The sequence below is a fragment of the Musca vetustissima genome, unplaced genomic scaffold (genome assembly GCF_032173495.1).
Source record: "Musca vetustissima isolate MV318-11 ecotype Yass unplaced genomic scaffold, APGP_CSIRO_Mvet_v1 utg3273, whole genome shotgun sequence".
In the NCBI taxonomy this organism is placed as follows: domain Eukaryota; kingdom Metazoa; phylum Arthropoda; class Insecta; order Diptera; family Muscidae; genus Musca; species Musca vetustissima.
The window spans coordinates 178,915-192,578 of record NW_026887631.1 but is presented as its reverse complement, the minus strand read 5'-3'; the positions used below and the strand labels follow the sequence as shown (position 1 = coordinate 192,578).

The 13,664-nt window shown below is 36.9% G+C and overlaps 1 protein-coding gene across 1 annotated transcript in view; it reads right to left on the bottom strand.

Moving 5' to 3' along the window:
- Positions 1-5,564: 5,564 nt before the first annotated feature.
- Positions 5,565-13,664, bottom strand: part of LOC133335272 (repetitive organellar protein) — a 67,917-nt gene continuing 59,817 nt past the window's right edge. Inside the window, exons 8-11 of the mRNA XM_061543561.1 lie at positions 11,892-12,299; positions 9,826-11,736; positions 9,629-9,736; positions 5,565-5,639 (exon numbers count right to left, since the gene is read on the bottom strand). Of these exons, the coding sequence (XP_061399545.1) occupies positions 5,589-5,639; positions 9,629-9,736; positions 9,826-11,736; positions 11,892-12,299 (2,478 nt within the window). The 3' untranslated portion in view covers positions 5,565-5,588. The remainder of the gene's footprint in view (positions 5,640-9,628; positions 9,737-9,825; positions 11,737-11,891; positions 12,300-13,664) is intronic.

Here is a 13,664-nt window from a genome sequence, read left to right as displayed (position 1 = left end):
CCATATTAGTCTAATTCATAAATTCAGTTTCCTAGAAATGGAGTGGTTCTGGTCTAGTGCCACCTTAACATTTTCAATGACAGTCTCTATGTCCTTGATCATTTGGACCGAGGAACCCGACAGACATCTCTCCCTTGTATATACAGAAACAAGAGAAACGAATTGAGTGAACCCTCTGTTGTACAAACATGTTGTACCTTTATGCATACATATGTACTTATATTACACCCTTGGTTTTTACTTATGTAAGAGCATTTTCTGTAGTCTTAAGTGTCTATGTATACCTATCTAATTATGCTTATCTAAAATTATATACGAAAACTATTTGTACTTTTTATATATATTATAAGATTTTTTGTTAATAAAATTGAAGAAAAAGAAAAAAAAAACAAGTAAAAAAGTGATAGCTTGTGGTTTGCAGAAGTCTGCGGAATTATACACAGGTTTTATTATTAGTTGTATAAGGGGTATATGTTTTTATCAAAGAGATGACCATTTCATTCGCTCCATATTGAAAACGGTTACTCTCTTCGAGAGTTATCGTGGACACCAGTCAGACAGCCAGTCAGACACCAGTAAATCGACTGCAAATTGTCTGAAAAGAAATTAAAATTATTTCAAACCTAATCAAATTCGAAGACGATACCCATCGGTCCACTCCTTCTGGTACCTCCCACACAATGTAATATTCCCCTGAAATTCCAATTTCATATTAATATTCAACTTATTTCGAAATATTATTTATTTCACAAGAAATTCAACGATTGTGCCTTTCATATGACACCTCTTTTATTCGAATACCAGCAATACGAAAAAAGTCATAGCAAAAAGAAATGAGGTATGCAATTTTAATAAGATAAATTGTCAGAAAGAATGAAATTGTACCTTTCATATGACACCAATTTTATTTAACTATCTGCAGTAGGTCCAAAGTTATAAGAAAAAGAAATAAGGTTTAAATTTTGCATAATCGATTTTTGAATCTACCCATTCTATAGATGAGCGCTGACCACAAGTGAATGCCAGTGCATCAAAATTTACAGAAAATCTAAAACCAATATTTTCGCCGTAGCAAAGTAGTGTATATACGCTCAAAGGGTTGATGGTATTAAAACATGGCCGATCAAAAAGAAGATACACCATTCTAGACTTAATTCAATACGCTATGTAAAATTTATTGTATATCGAACAAAGATAGTGACCACTCTGTTTACTTTACAAAAAAAAAAAAAAATAGTCGATATATATAATATCTTTGAACTTTCACATATTGCTAATTTTCCCTTAAATAAAATAAATTTATATATATTGTCAATATCGAATAAAACTTTACAATTCCCTCAAACCATTTGTGCAAAATTTATGAAAATCGGTTAAGTAGACGCTGAGTTATTTGCATTTCAATCCGACGATGTTCCGAAATATACTTACTGTTCGGTGCTGGGCGCCTATTACCTGAAAATGAAAAATCACACAAAAATGGATTTTTAAAAATGGAAATTTTTCTTCTTTCTTGATTGATGTGGCTGCTGGTTTGCAAAGAAAATTATAGCATACTTTTAGGTCAAACGCAGTCTGTATGCAGTGAGACTTTTAAATTGATAGGTGGTTGTTTTTATGCACAAATTTAATGTAACACGACTTTACATACATACATACTATTATGGCGAACACAATTTTATTTCCATTTTAATAAGACTGAGTTTTGTGTCATTTTCATTTTAAGGGGACAGGCGTCCAGAACAGAACAGCTAGTATATTTCGGAACACCGTTGAATTCAAATGCAAATAACTAAGCGAAAACTAAACCGATTTTTATAATTTTTGCAAAAATGGTTCGGGTGAATTTAAAATGTTTATTCCATATTGGTAATACATATATGTATATAAACTTATGTTATTTAAAATAAAATTAGCATTATGTGAAAGTTCAAAGATACATTAAGTATCGACTATTTTTGTTGTTGTATGTAATCAATACGCAAGTAATAGATCACTGGAAAAGTCGAAGGCTTGACACATAACTGATATTTTTTATAAAATATGGAATATTGTGGGAGGTACCAGAAGGAGTAGACCGATGGGTTGAATCTTCGAACTGGATTTAAGTTTAAAAGAAATGTAACAATTTGTTGATACTTTTCACAGCGATCATGTATAACTAGTTCGTTAGAATATTTTTTGGTACCTTGTTGATTTCAACGCTACATTACCTTCACTAAAAAAAATGACATCCATCATCCAATGTGATTATTTTCAATCTTTGAGATGTATCTCCACAATTTTTAAGATGTTTCCCTACAATCTTTGAGATTTTTCCCCACAATCGAATATAAAGAACAACAGTTTTTCATTAAAATCTTGGAAGTTTTATTAAATGTTTCCATAAATGTAGTAAATATTTTTTTTGTATTTTTCAACTAACAAACAAATGAAAATTTTTAAATAGGTGTATTGTGTGTATGTAAAATATGTGTTTTTTCGTTTTCTTTTTAATTACAAAAATGCTTATTTTTACAAAAAATATAAATGTTTAGTTCATGTGATATTTGAAATTAAATTCTTTCATAGATGCAACAGAAGAACTCCTGGGTTTCTTACTGTTCTGTTATTGTTGGTAGGCACTTTCGCAGAAGTAGAAGGAAAACAAAATTAGAGATTTCAATTAAATATTTACACTAAAATGCACACTAATTTAAAAATATATATATATATATATATAAAAATCAGATATAAAGAGACAGCTGATACAACTTGTTGTTTTGATTTGTTTTTTACATTTAATTTCAAACTTAATAACCAAATAGTTGGTGTATATACTCCAATTTGAGTTTAGTTTGCATTATTAATTAACAACAATTTAAGGCACTTTCCGAAATGGTAGTCTATATAAGTTACATATAAATAAATTTTTTGTTTTTTTTTTTTTTTTTGATTTATGCTTCTCTTTGCACATTTCACACTACCTCAGCCGTACTCGTATGTAAGAAACCTAACATTTTGAAGGCTGTTTATAACTAATCTTCGGTGTGAGGAGCCAATGTTTTGATGACTCCCAGTATTCGAGATTCCAATTCGTGTGGTTCCAAAGTACAAAATGATTTGTCCGTTGAAATAGCACTGCCATTCGTTTGTGATATTCGTTTTTTCTGTTTTGTTCTTTTAACATGGACATTGACTAGCATTGCTTAAAATTAGAAATATTCGTGGTATTGAATATTCAAGAATTATAAAATTTTATTTGAAATACACCTTCAGCTCCTTGTGTCGCCAAGCAGTTGATTGCCTAAATATCGCAATTCTTTGTGGGAAGCTCTGATGTGGTTGTATGTTGAACAGGATCATATAGATAAATACTGGGTATCCATGATCTGTTGGATGGATTTATTGTTGTTGTATTCACAGTTTCATATGTTTTCCAAGCAAGCGACTTGCATGTATTTGCTTGTACCGATGAGCTACAAAGAATTTCCAAAGTCGAGTCCTGCATTTCCATTGACTGTGCCACAAGTGCAACTTTATGGGGTACGGTAGTGTCAACATCGGTAATAACTGCGGCATCGTGCCGGCTATTATAAAAACGATTCGTTAAATTGCCGTCCACATAGATCTGAAATAGCCAAAATGATGTAATCGTGTAATTATTTCAAATTCAAATTCGTGTGACATACCTCATAGCCCGCAATACCACAGCAGTCGTGAATAGTCCACTTAACATAAAGGGATGTGACACCAAGCACTTGGACTTCCGTAATTGTGACGGGAAAACTTTGACGTGCACAAATTGCCGTAATGGGCATGCCTACATTCTGCAATGGACAAATGAAAATATTTGAAATAAAAATCTGTATTTTGACGACACAAGTATTGTGATATATACCTTAACTTTATTACATTTACACCGTGCATGATCCATGGCTTCCAAGTCCATTATTATCGAATCAATGAAATATTTCTGAAAATAATATACAGAGTATTATCATTGGAATATTCGTAATATTTTCTATAAAGTTTTATTAAATAACTTACAAATTTCTCGGCTTCTAGGGACAGCTGCTGTTCATTACAGCTACAAACATCTTTGTGATTTCTATTCTTAAGGCGTTCAGCTCGTTTCTCCTTTTCCAATTCCTCGTACTCTTCATCCCAATCATTAACATCTCCATTTGCAAGGGTAGTAGTCAGTTTATATTTACGTTCATTGGCTTCAGTAGGAGCGGTATTTGTTTCCAAATTGTATTTTTGGTCTGGGCTAAATAGAAATTCTTCCTCCAACGACTTTATATGCATTTCATTATTGTCATGTTGCTGATAATAAATTACAGAGTCACGCTTTAAACCATTCAATACGTTCTGATGTTCTGGGTGAATTTGACCATTTTCAGGGAAATTCTTCTTATCAATGTCAGTTTGTATATCAATGTCATTTGGAGCATACTTTTGATCTAAAGCCGCCTTAATAGTTTTATAACCATCTGTTGCTTCTGTATCGAAGACTTCATCTTTTTCCGCACATAACTGGCCACTTTTACATTCATCTAAAGGTAATGTTGAATGGGCCATATCTCTACTCGCATTATCTTCAGTGAACAAATCTTTTTTAATCTGAATTTCTGGAGACATGTCGCTACGTTGCACAATAGCACCGTGCTCTTCGAAGACACATTCCCCAATGTGTATTTGTTCTTCATTTTGTATAAATTGATTTTGCGTTGGCTTGCCAGAACTACAGCTTACGGGAGCAATGGAAATGGGCATAACCAAACCATGGTGTGCTGCCAAAAGTGTCATGAAATAATTACAAAATTGACAGGGATGTTGGGCGTTGTTTGAACAACTTGTCGATTTTGCCAGTACCTGTGGGCTCTTACATTCATTATCTTCCTCTTCAGTAGTAGAGTCCTTAAGAGAACTGAACAAATGTCGATTTGGAACACAGAAATCCTCATCTGATTTCGGTGACTGAGAATCCTCTGATTTTTGATTGTGTTTATCCAAAAGAAAGCGAAGTTGGGAGCATGGATCAAATTTTTCGTTTGGTTTTGGTAGTTTAAGGGATTCCTTTAGTGATTCCCCGGTTTTAGGAGCTTCCATTAACAAATGAAGCATTTTATGTAATAAGTCTAAAATGGTTTCTTTTGAGGTTATGTTCTCCGATTGACTTGTTTGTGAACAACAAGAATAATATTCACAATTGGGAGTTGTAGCTTCAGTTATTTGAGGGGCAGGCTGTAAACGCTGTGGCCTGGGTATTGTCACACATCCGGATTGAGCAAAAAATTTCGTGTTTGCCACACGATTTGAATTTAAAATTAATCTTAGAGGGATGTGTTCGGAGATACTAGAGGAAGAGCTGCCAGACGTTTCACATGTACTCTCTGTTCCAGCTGAGTAACGATATTCTTGCTGCTGAGACATTGAACTATTTTCATCTTCCACGACAATGGGGGACGTGTATGAACACTGATACACAAATGGTAGACCAGGTGGAGACTGATATGGGTATGTAGATAATTGATCCATATTTTGATGGTTCGGCTGAGTTTGGAAAACATTTAAAGGACTTGAAGGTTGCTGCTGAGGTGTATTTATATTCTCGTTATTTCGGTCAAAATTAGTTTCGGAGGACGCTGCGTCTTCTGTTGATAAGGAAATAAAAAAAAAATAATAATCATATAATAACACTGTGCGACACGAAAATTTTTCAGGGGTTCTAATGTACCAATTCTGTTTAGTTGGAGTCCCTGGACCACGAAAATACCTTTGATTTTTTTGGGTCACTTCGAAAATTAATTTTATAACGGTAAATATAGAGAAAAACGTGGTTTCATGGATTTTCCATTTGAAACTTAAATAACTTATTTACTTTATAACGGATTTATATTATTCTTTTTTTTCTTTCAAACAAGATATATATTTGGTAAATCGGATGAGGATTGGCTGAGTTACAGCGGTTGAAATGTGAAAAAATACGCATAAAATGACAAAATTTATTTTTCTTCGGACTGTACGATGAAATTATGATATCAAGCCATATAAGTTTTATTATATTACGGGGAAGAAAATTAAATTAGCTTTCGAAAATGTTAAAAATATATTTGTATTGATATTTTTGTATTGATTCTATGCATATTCTCTAAAGGAACTATGGGTCAATCTCGTTTCCTTTATAAAGTAAATAAGATATTTAAGTTTCAAATGGAAAATCCATGAAACCACGTTTTCCTCTATATTTACCGTTATAAAATTAATTTTCGAAGTGACCCAGAAAAACCAAAGGTATTTTCGTGATCCAGGGACTCCAACTAAACAGATTTGATACAATAGAACCCCTGAAAAAATTATTTTGTTATTTTGTAACACAGTGTAATTAATGTTATATAAAAAATGTGCTTTAGTTATTTCGAGGATTCGAAAAATAAAACATCAAAACATATATTTAAAATATTTATTAAAGCAAACTAAGATTCATTGAACATTTTACTGGCCAAGAAGCGCGTTGAACCGGGTCGATCTGCTTCCCACTCCTTAACATCGATTAATCGAACTTCTTCGCCCCGCCTTGAATTACGTAAACGACGTTCATTCCTATGCCACATTTCAAAACCATATAACTCCAAATGCTTGGCTTCGACCTTTTCACGACATGGACAAATATCGAAATACGAAATTTGACTACAAATCGATTGAATGTCGCCAAAATTATCAAATATTGTTCCTCTATTGCGACACTTGCACACTTTCAACTTGGAGTGTTTCAAAACATCCTCCAAGCTTGATGTGGCCCTTGGTTTCCAAGCGCATAGGCAACAGCCGCAATTGCCGGGACAGAACACCTGGTCCTTCTCATCCAACAGAGGACTGGGATCAAAGCGACATTTAACGCAAACATCGACATCTTTGTGTTGGGGTAAGGCTTTACGATAGATATTTGGCGAATGAGCTCTAATAGCATCTTCAGATTTCACAGGCAAATCTTCGTAAAAACCAGAGCCAGGCTTCTTCTCGCCTTGGCAAAGTAAAAGCTGAGATTGTTTCTCAATTTTTACCGAGATCAAAGCATCATCAATTGAAGTAGTGAAACTAACGTCTGCCTTTTGTTCTCCCAACGTCATCGCACCTTCTGAAGGCCTTTCATTATGTTGGCGCCCTAATGTTTTAAACGATTCAAAGCTTTGACAATGGCAAACGGGTTTAGGGTTAAAAAGTGCTCCATCAGAAAGGGATATTTTACAAAATGCCTCATTCCATCGCAGTTTACAGCTGCTTAAACCATTTTCTTCATATTTACTTTGGCAACAATAATTGTTGTCAATGGGGATCTTTTCGTCAGAAATCCGAAGTGGCGAAACCACATCTGTTTCTGTTAAAGTTTCACAGGAATAAAAGATATCTGCTTCTAAGAATGACCGCTCGGATTGTCGCTTTTGTCTTTGAATGGAGCTTTTCTTTACATTTCCTACATGAATATCCAAAGGTATTTCGATGTGAAGTGGTTTCAATTTGAATCTTTGGTGGGAAGATTTACGTTTAGAATTTCGCTTTAAATCTTGTCTTAGGCAGTTGAGGAGATCGTGACTGAGATTGGAAATTTGCATCAAACAACCACGAAAAAGTTGTGCATCTTCCATGCACTCGTATACCTTGGACATGTCTACATCTATTTTTTTTGGCAAATTTAATTCACAACCATTAGATCCGTCATGTAAAAAAATACTTACGATATTTCAGATCATTAACTGAATTTTGGGATTCTTTGTCACAAAAAACATCTTTTTCACAAGGGTTTTGGTGGAGGTTTTGGATTTTCCCACGAGAACATGTTTCGCGATTACAAAAAGGTTTAGTATTCATTATAAAGCGAATAGTTCAGAAATTTGACAAGGGATTTGAATGACGAACACAAAAATTTACAGAGTTTATTCAACAAAAACTGTTTTGAAAATAAATGATTTTCAAAATGTTTTCAGAGTTATTACCAAGGTAGATATAATAATATATCTTGGTTATTACGAATATTTTCAATGCTAGGGTGACTAATTTATGGAATTTCTACTTAGTGCCTATATAATTAGGACATTGGTCAACCGGTCACCTCAGCAACAACAATAATATTTTCTCTCATCAATATATCTGAAAGAGTGCTTCAATCCTTATTAGGACTTCTGCACAAACATACAGACATATAAAGTGTATCAGTTAGAAGGACAACGATAAGTACACACATACATACGTATTTATTATTGTTGAATTACACACGAATTTAACAAATTCTATTTCATATTAACCACACTTAAATATATAATCGATATATTCGTTGTCTTATGTCCGAAGTCAACATCTATGATATATTACATAATTGCTTCTTTCAGCACAAATTGAGAGATTTCTACGGCATTTGGTCTCCTAACCGGATAATATACAGTACAATAGAATTGCGATTCCATGTTCTTAGTATGGAAAGACATTAGTTGTTCATTTATCAGTTCTTCCGTTTGACTGAAGGCCTAGAGAAGTGTGGGAGATAGAATCTATTTTAGAAATGAATAAATAAATACGACTTCGAATTACCAACCGAATTTAGATGGGGTTTAAAAACATCTTGCAAAATATTCAGACATGACATGATCTTAACAAAATCTTCATAACTTCCGGGGGCATTACGTTTCGCGGCACATTCATCAGTATTCTGTGAATTTGAAAATGCCACCAGCAATTCTAAATCTTCTCGAAACTGGAGATCTTGCAACCAATGTTTATAAAGGCTTTGATAGCATTCACAAATTGTTCTCTTGGCATTCGGAATAGACGTTGTAATTTTATCCACGAACTTTCCCAAATGAATTGGTAGTTGTTCGGTGACAGAATGAATGGGAAAATCATCTGAGACTTGGACACCGCAATCACTTGATTTCACCACTATTTCAACTGACTTGTCAACCATGTCCGGTTTAATTTCACACCCAATGGCCATATCGACACTTGAGCAAGTGATATCCCTCGTATCTTCCTGTATAGAGTGGAAGCTGCTGTTGGAAGTATTTCGTTGCAACAGTGCGGAAGCAACAATATCCAATTGGGAGGTATTGCGAAATTTGCGAACTTGCATTTTGGAAACGATACTTTTTATACGATTTGAGAAGTTTCTATATCTTCGGCGTTTCCTAATGAGTTTGGAAATGAATCTATTCTTCATTGGCGTTGAATTAAAAAGCGCGGCAGTGTCTGTTTGTATTTCTTGTTTTCTAGAAAGTTTGCGTAATTCTGAAGGAACTTCACAAATCAATTTCTTCTGTTCATTGGAGCAAGAGGGCAAGGTGTTTTCCTTTATGGCAAACTGTGGTACTAAAGCAATGCCCACAGTGACTGAAATATCTTCAGGCTCTAGTCTATGGCCAGTCTTCGCTTCTTCTTCTTCACTTCGATCCTGGCCAGAGAGTACCTCTTCAAGGGATTTTGTTAACTTCATTGGCGATGAAGTTGCTAAGGGTTTGCGTTCAAGCGACTCATTGACTGTTGGGGTAAGCACCCCAGTTTCTGACAAACTTTGATTTTGGGATAGATCCTCACTCGAAACACCACCCTTACGTGCATAGTTTATTTCTTCTGTTGTATTGGCATCACTTACCTCATCGTCATCTTTTAAATCGCCATGTAGAAGAGTATCGGCTAGTTTCTTGACATCTCGGGCTACGGTTTGAAATTGTTTTTGGGTGGGAAGCATCTTCTCACATTCCTACGTGTCCACCGGAAAATAATTAGAAATCGTGCGTTAATTCAATGAGTTTCAGTATTTGACAGAATGGGGAAGGACTCACTACTTACAGTCATGTGTCTCAAGGCATTACCCAAACCTTTGCTAGCTGTTTGCAAATCCTTGACATCTTCGCGTTTGAAGCGCTTCGAAGGTGTATCTCCCAGTTCGTCAGCTAAACTATAGCCTTCTGAACGTTCCAATCGCTTCTCCAATTTTTGGCATATTTCATCCTTGGTGCGTATCTCGTCGGTAAGACAGCGTACCTTTTCTTCACAATCCCGATGGGCATTCTGCAGCGTCTCCACCTGCAGCTCCAATGTGGCCACCTCTTCCCTTAGCTCACCATTTGTCACCTCAATGTGCAGATATTCCTTCTTCAAATCAAATATCTGATTGCGCATTATATCCAGTTCGCTCTTGGTTTGATTTTCGGTTTCATGCTGCAGCTTGCGCATAAAGGTCAGCTCGTCCATTAGGCCCTTGTTACGTTTCTTCTCAACATCCAGGGCTTCGGTTAGGGGCTTTTGTTGTTCCTTCAGTTGGTCGTGCTGTTCTTTGAGACGCTCAAATTCATTTACCAAGCATTTGTGCTCCTCGACAAGTTTTTGGTGTTCCTTTGAGACCTTCACAAGGCAGGTCTTTAGACCCTGTTCGGTCTCCTCTAGTTGACAAATCTTCTCATTAGCTGAACGAGCATCTTCACGCAAACAGTCTTGCAATTTTTGTATTTTCTGTTTCAGAGAAAGCTCCTTCGATCGGAATTGCTCTTCGCGTTCTTTGTATTCCCTTTCCAGATCAACCCAGTGGGAATCGGCAGATTCCATGGCCGCATAGTGCCGACTATTCAATTCTTTGATTTGATGTCGTAGACATTTGATTTCCTCCTTAAGGTAGTTAATTTCCCGCTCGTGGCAAAGACAGTTGTCGGGACTGCGTACTTCTTCCCTTTGCACCATCTCAGCACATGGAGAACGACTACCGTTTGAAGCGGCGGTCATTTGATTGCCCATTTCTTTTGTTGCGGTTGTTCCCTGTTCTATGGGTGGTGGTATTTGTTGCTGAGCCTGAGATATCGTACAGGCGGTGTTGTACACCAACAACACTGGCAAAATATTGTGTAAAAATTCGAAATTTTCTTTGGCCTTTTGTTTGTCTTCCTCCAGATGGCGGATATGGGTTTCGTTTGTTGCTATGTCGTCACGTAAAATCAGACACTCCGAATGACAATCTTTGTACTTGGCACTAAGCGCCTCTCTGGACATTTCCAGCTCAACGTTGCGTTGACTGAGAATTTCCAATTCGATTTCTAACCTCTGGAGTCGGAGTCTGGTGTCATTCTCAGCCTCCTCAAATTCACACTTTTCCTCCTCGAGGGTGCAGTTTTCACTTTCCAAGAATTCGACGCGATCTCGCAACTCTTTAACTTCTTTCTCGAGGAGAATTTCGCGCTGCAGACGCTCGGCCAATCGTTTGGCTTGCACGTCTCCCGAACTCTCGTATATTTGTATTTTGCCCTCGAGAGCTTCCAAACGTTCTTTGTAGTATTGCAGGCGCTTTTGTTCACTTAGGTTGGGCGAAGGTGGGTACTGTAACGGATGCAGATGGTGGCTAGTGTGGGCAGGTACGTTTTTGGTTGGTGTGCTCAGATAGTTGTCGAAATCGGTTTGGGTACAGACCGTATTCTCGCCCGATTCGCTTAGGAAATCGGATTCTACGAACACACCACTTTCACTTAGACTATTGTTATACTGGTGCTGGACTCGTGCTTTGCGAGGCGAATCTGTGGGGCTGTTGTGCGGTACAATCTGTTGGCTGTTGTACGGCTGGACAGTGGCAACAATGCGAGGCGTAGCAGGACTTGTTGATGACGATGATGCTGATTTTGTAGCTGATGAAGTGCAGCACTTGTCGCTATTCGAACGAATGCTAGACAATGGCGATGATGTTGTACTGCTGAATTCGGAAATGCGCGTTTTTACCTGAAATTTGTTTGTTTGAAATGATTAAAACAATTTTACAAAAATAAAATAGAAATTTTTGAAAAAAAAACTATTCAACTAATATGAAATGACTTTGAATAATAAATCAAAGTGATGGGCAGATAGATGGCAAATGCCAGGTGAATTCGACTTACCAAGCCATCCATGCTACTGGCCTCTTCACTCGACGAATTTGCCAGCAGTGAGCTGGGACCACTACGCGGTGTTAGGGCATCCAATTGTTGCACCAAATTCAGAACCTGTTGCAAGCAATGCTTCTCCTCATCATCGAGCGTCGTCTTCTTCAGCAGGTCGCCCAGACGGCGACACAACTCGTCGTTGTTGATATCGATTAGATCATCGTGATGGCTCTGACTTTGTGGTGATATAATGCCTGAATCCAGCTGGGCACTGTTGGACGTTGTACTTGTGTGGCTGTTACTGCCGAATAACATTTCGAAGGGATCTGTTTTCGTTTGGCCAGCACCCGACGGACATGACCAAACATTCTGATTGCCCTGTGGCACATTTGCACCGGGATTGACAGCGCTTTGTAGCGACCACTGTAAAATGGAAAAGGAGGAAATATTTTAGTTTAAATTAAAGTGGAATAGAATAGTGCATCTATTTAAGATCTAACGGGGCCGTACGAATACCTGTGTATTGCAGTCAATGTGGCCATCGTAAAAATGAAGTCTGGGTGTTAGGTTTCCATAAATCTCTGTCATTATGTCATATTTATTCAGAGAATGATAAAAACAGAATGCATTGCATCCAATTCTTGTTGAGCCTGTGAACAGACTCGCAAAGATGTGTGAATTGCATTGGCTATGAATAATAAATAACCGCTAACAGACGAACTAACCGCAAACAGCAGAAAAGTAAAACTTTCCAATTAAATTATGCCCAATTAAAGCAGTAAACTTTGTTATGAACGAATTAATGTAAGATATTCCGCCGATGTTTTGCTGCTGCCGCGTGCACTACATGTTTACGCTTGGCTAGACTTAACTGTTTACCCTGTATCGCCAATGCAACTATTCAATGTTTCCCTCAAATGATGCAGTAGTCTGCCTTACAAATGCCCTACACTGATAACAGGAGGGTTGCAGCTTATTATATACATTAATTTTAAAATGGATAACAAATATCTTCAGGAGGATATACAAGGACCCATATGCAGGTTCCATCCAATTAGGATTGAACTAATATGTACTACAGTGCGTATCATAACTATAGACGCACCCTTAATTCAATTGGTATGTTAGTTTGAAAAGAGGGGTGGTTTAAAAACCACTACATGTCCATTATGGGACATACACTTAAGCCATAGTAGGCCTGTTGTGCGCTCTAGGAAGGAAAGTTATTTAGATTGGAATTATTCTTAAGTGTTTTGTTTGGTCTCCCTATTCTTCCCCACACGCTCTGCACTTGCTGCTTCCCGAACACCCAATCTTGTGTAAATGTGACTGCAGGTTAAGGTGTCCTGAGAGAATGCTGTGAATTTGCTTAGTCTTATCCTCATTTGGGTCTCCCCATAAGATTTTTGTGTTTTTTCCAGTCCTCTCGTTATTCCAGAGTGTTTTGTGCGCCTCTTTCGCCCATGACCTCATTTCTAGACGTGGCTATCTGAGTGACCCGGTACCCATATTATACGTACAAGACCGTGTCGTGAGAAGTTGTTTATTGTTTTTATGCATTCCAGTACAGTTTTTGATGCAACTGTCTGGGATGTTATTGCATTAATAGCTTGTTTACTATCATTCATGATGTTTATGTTAGTATGCCCAGAGTTAGAGCTTAACCATCTTAGACATTCCGTTATAGCTTGAACCTCCGCCTGTAGGATCGTGTTGTGATCTGGCAGGCGAAGTGAGATTTCAGTCCCCGGTTCTTCAATAAAGAGTCCCAGTCCCGTCTTTCCCGCT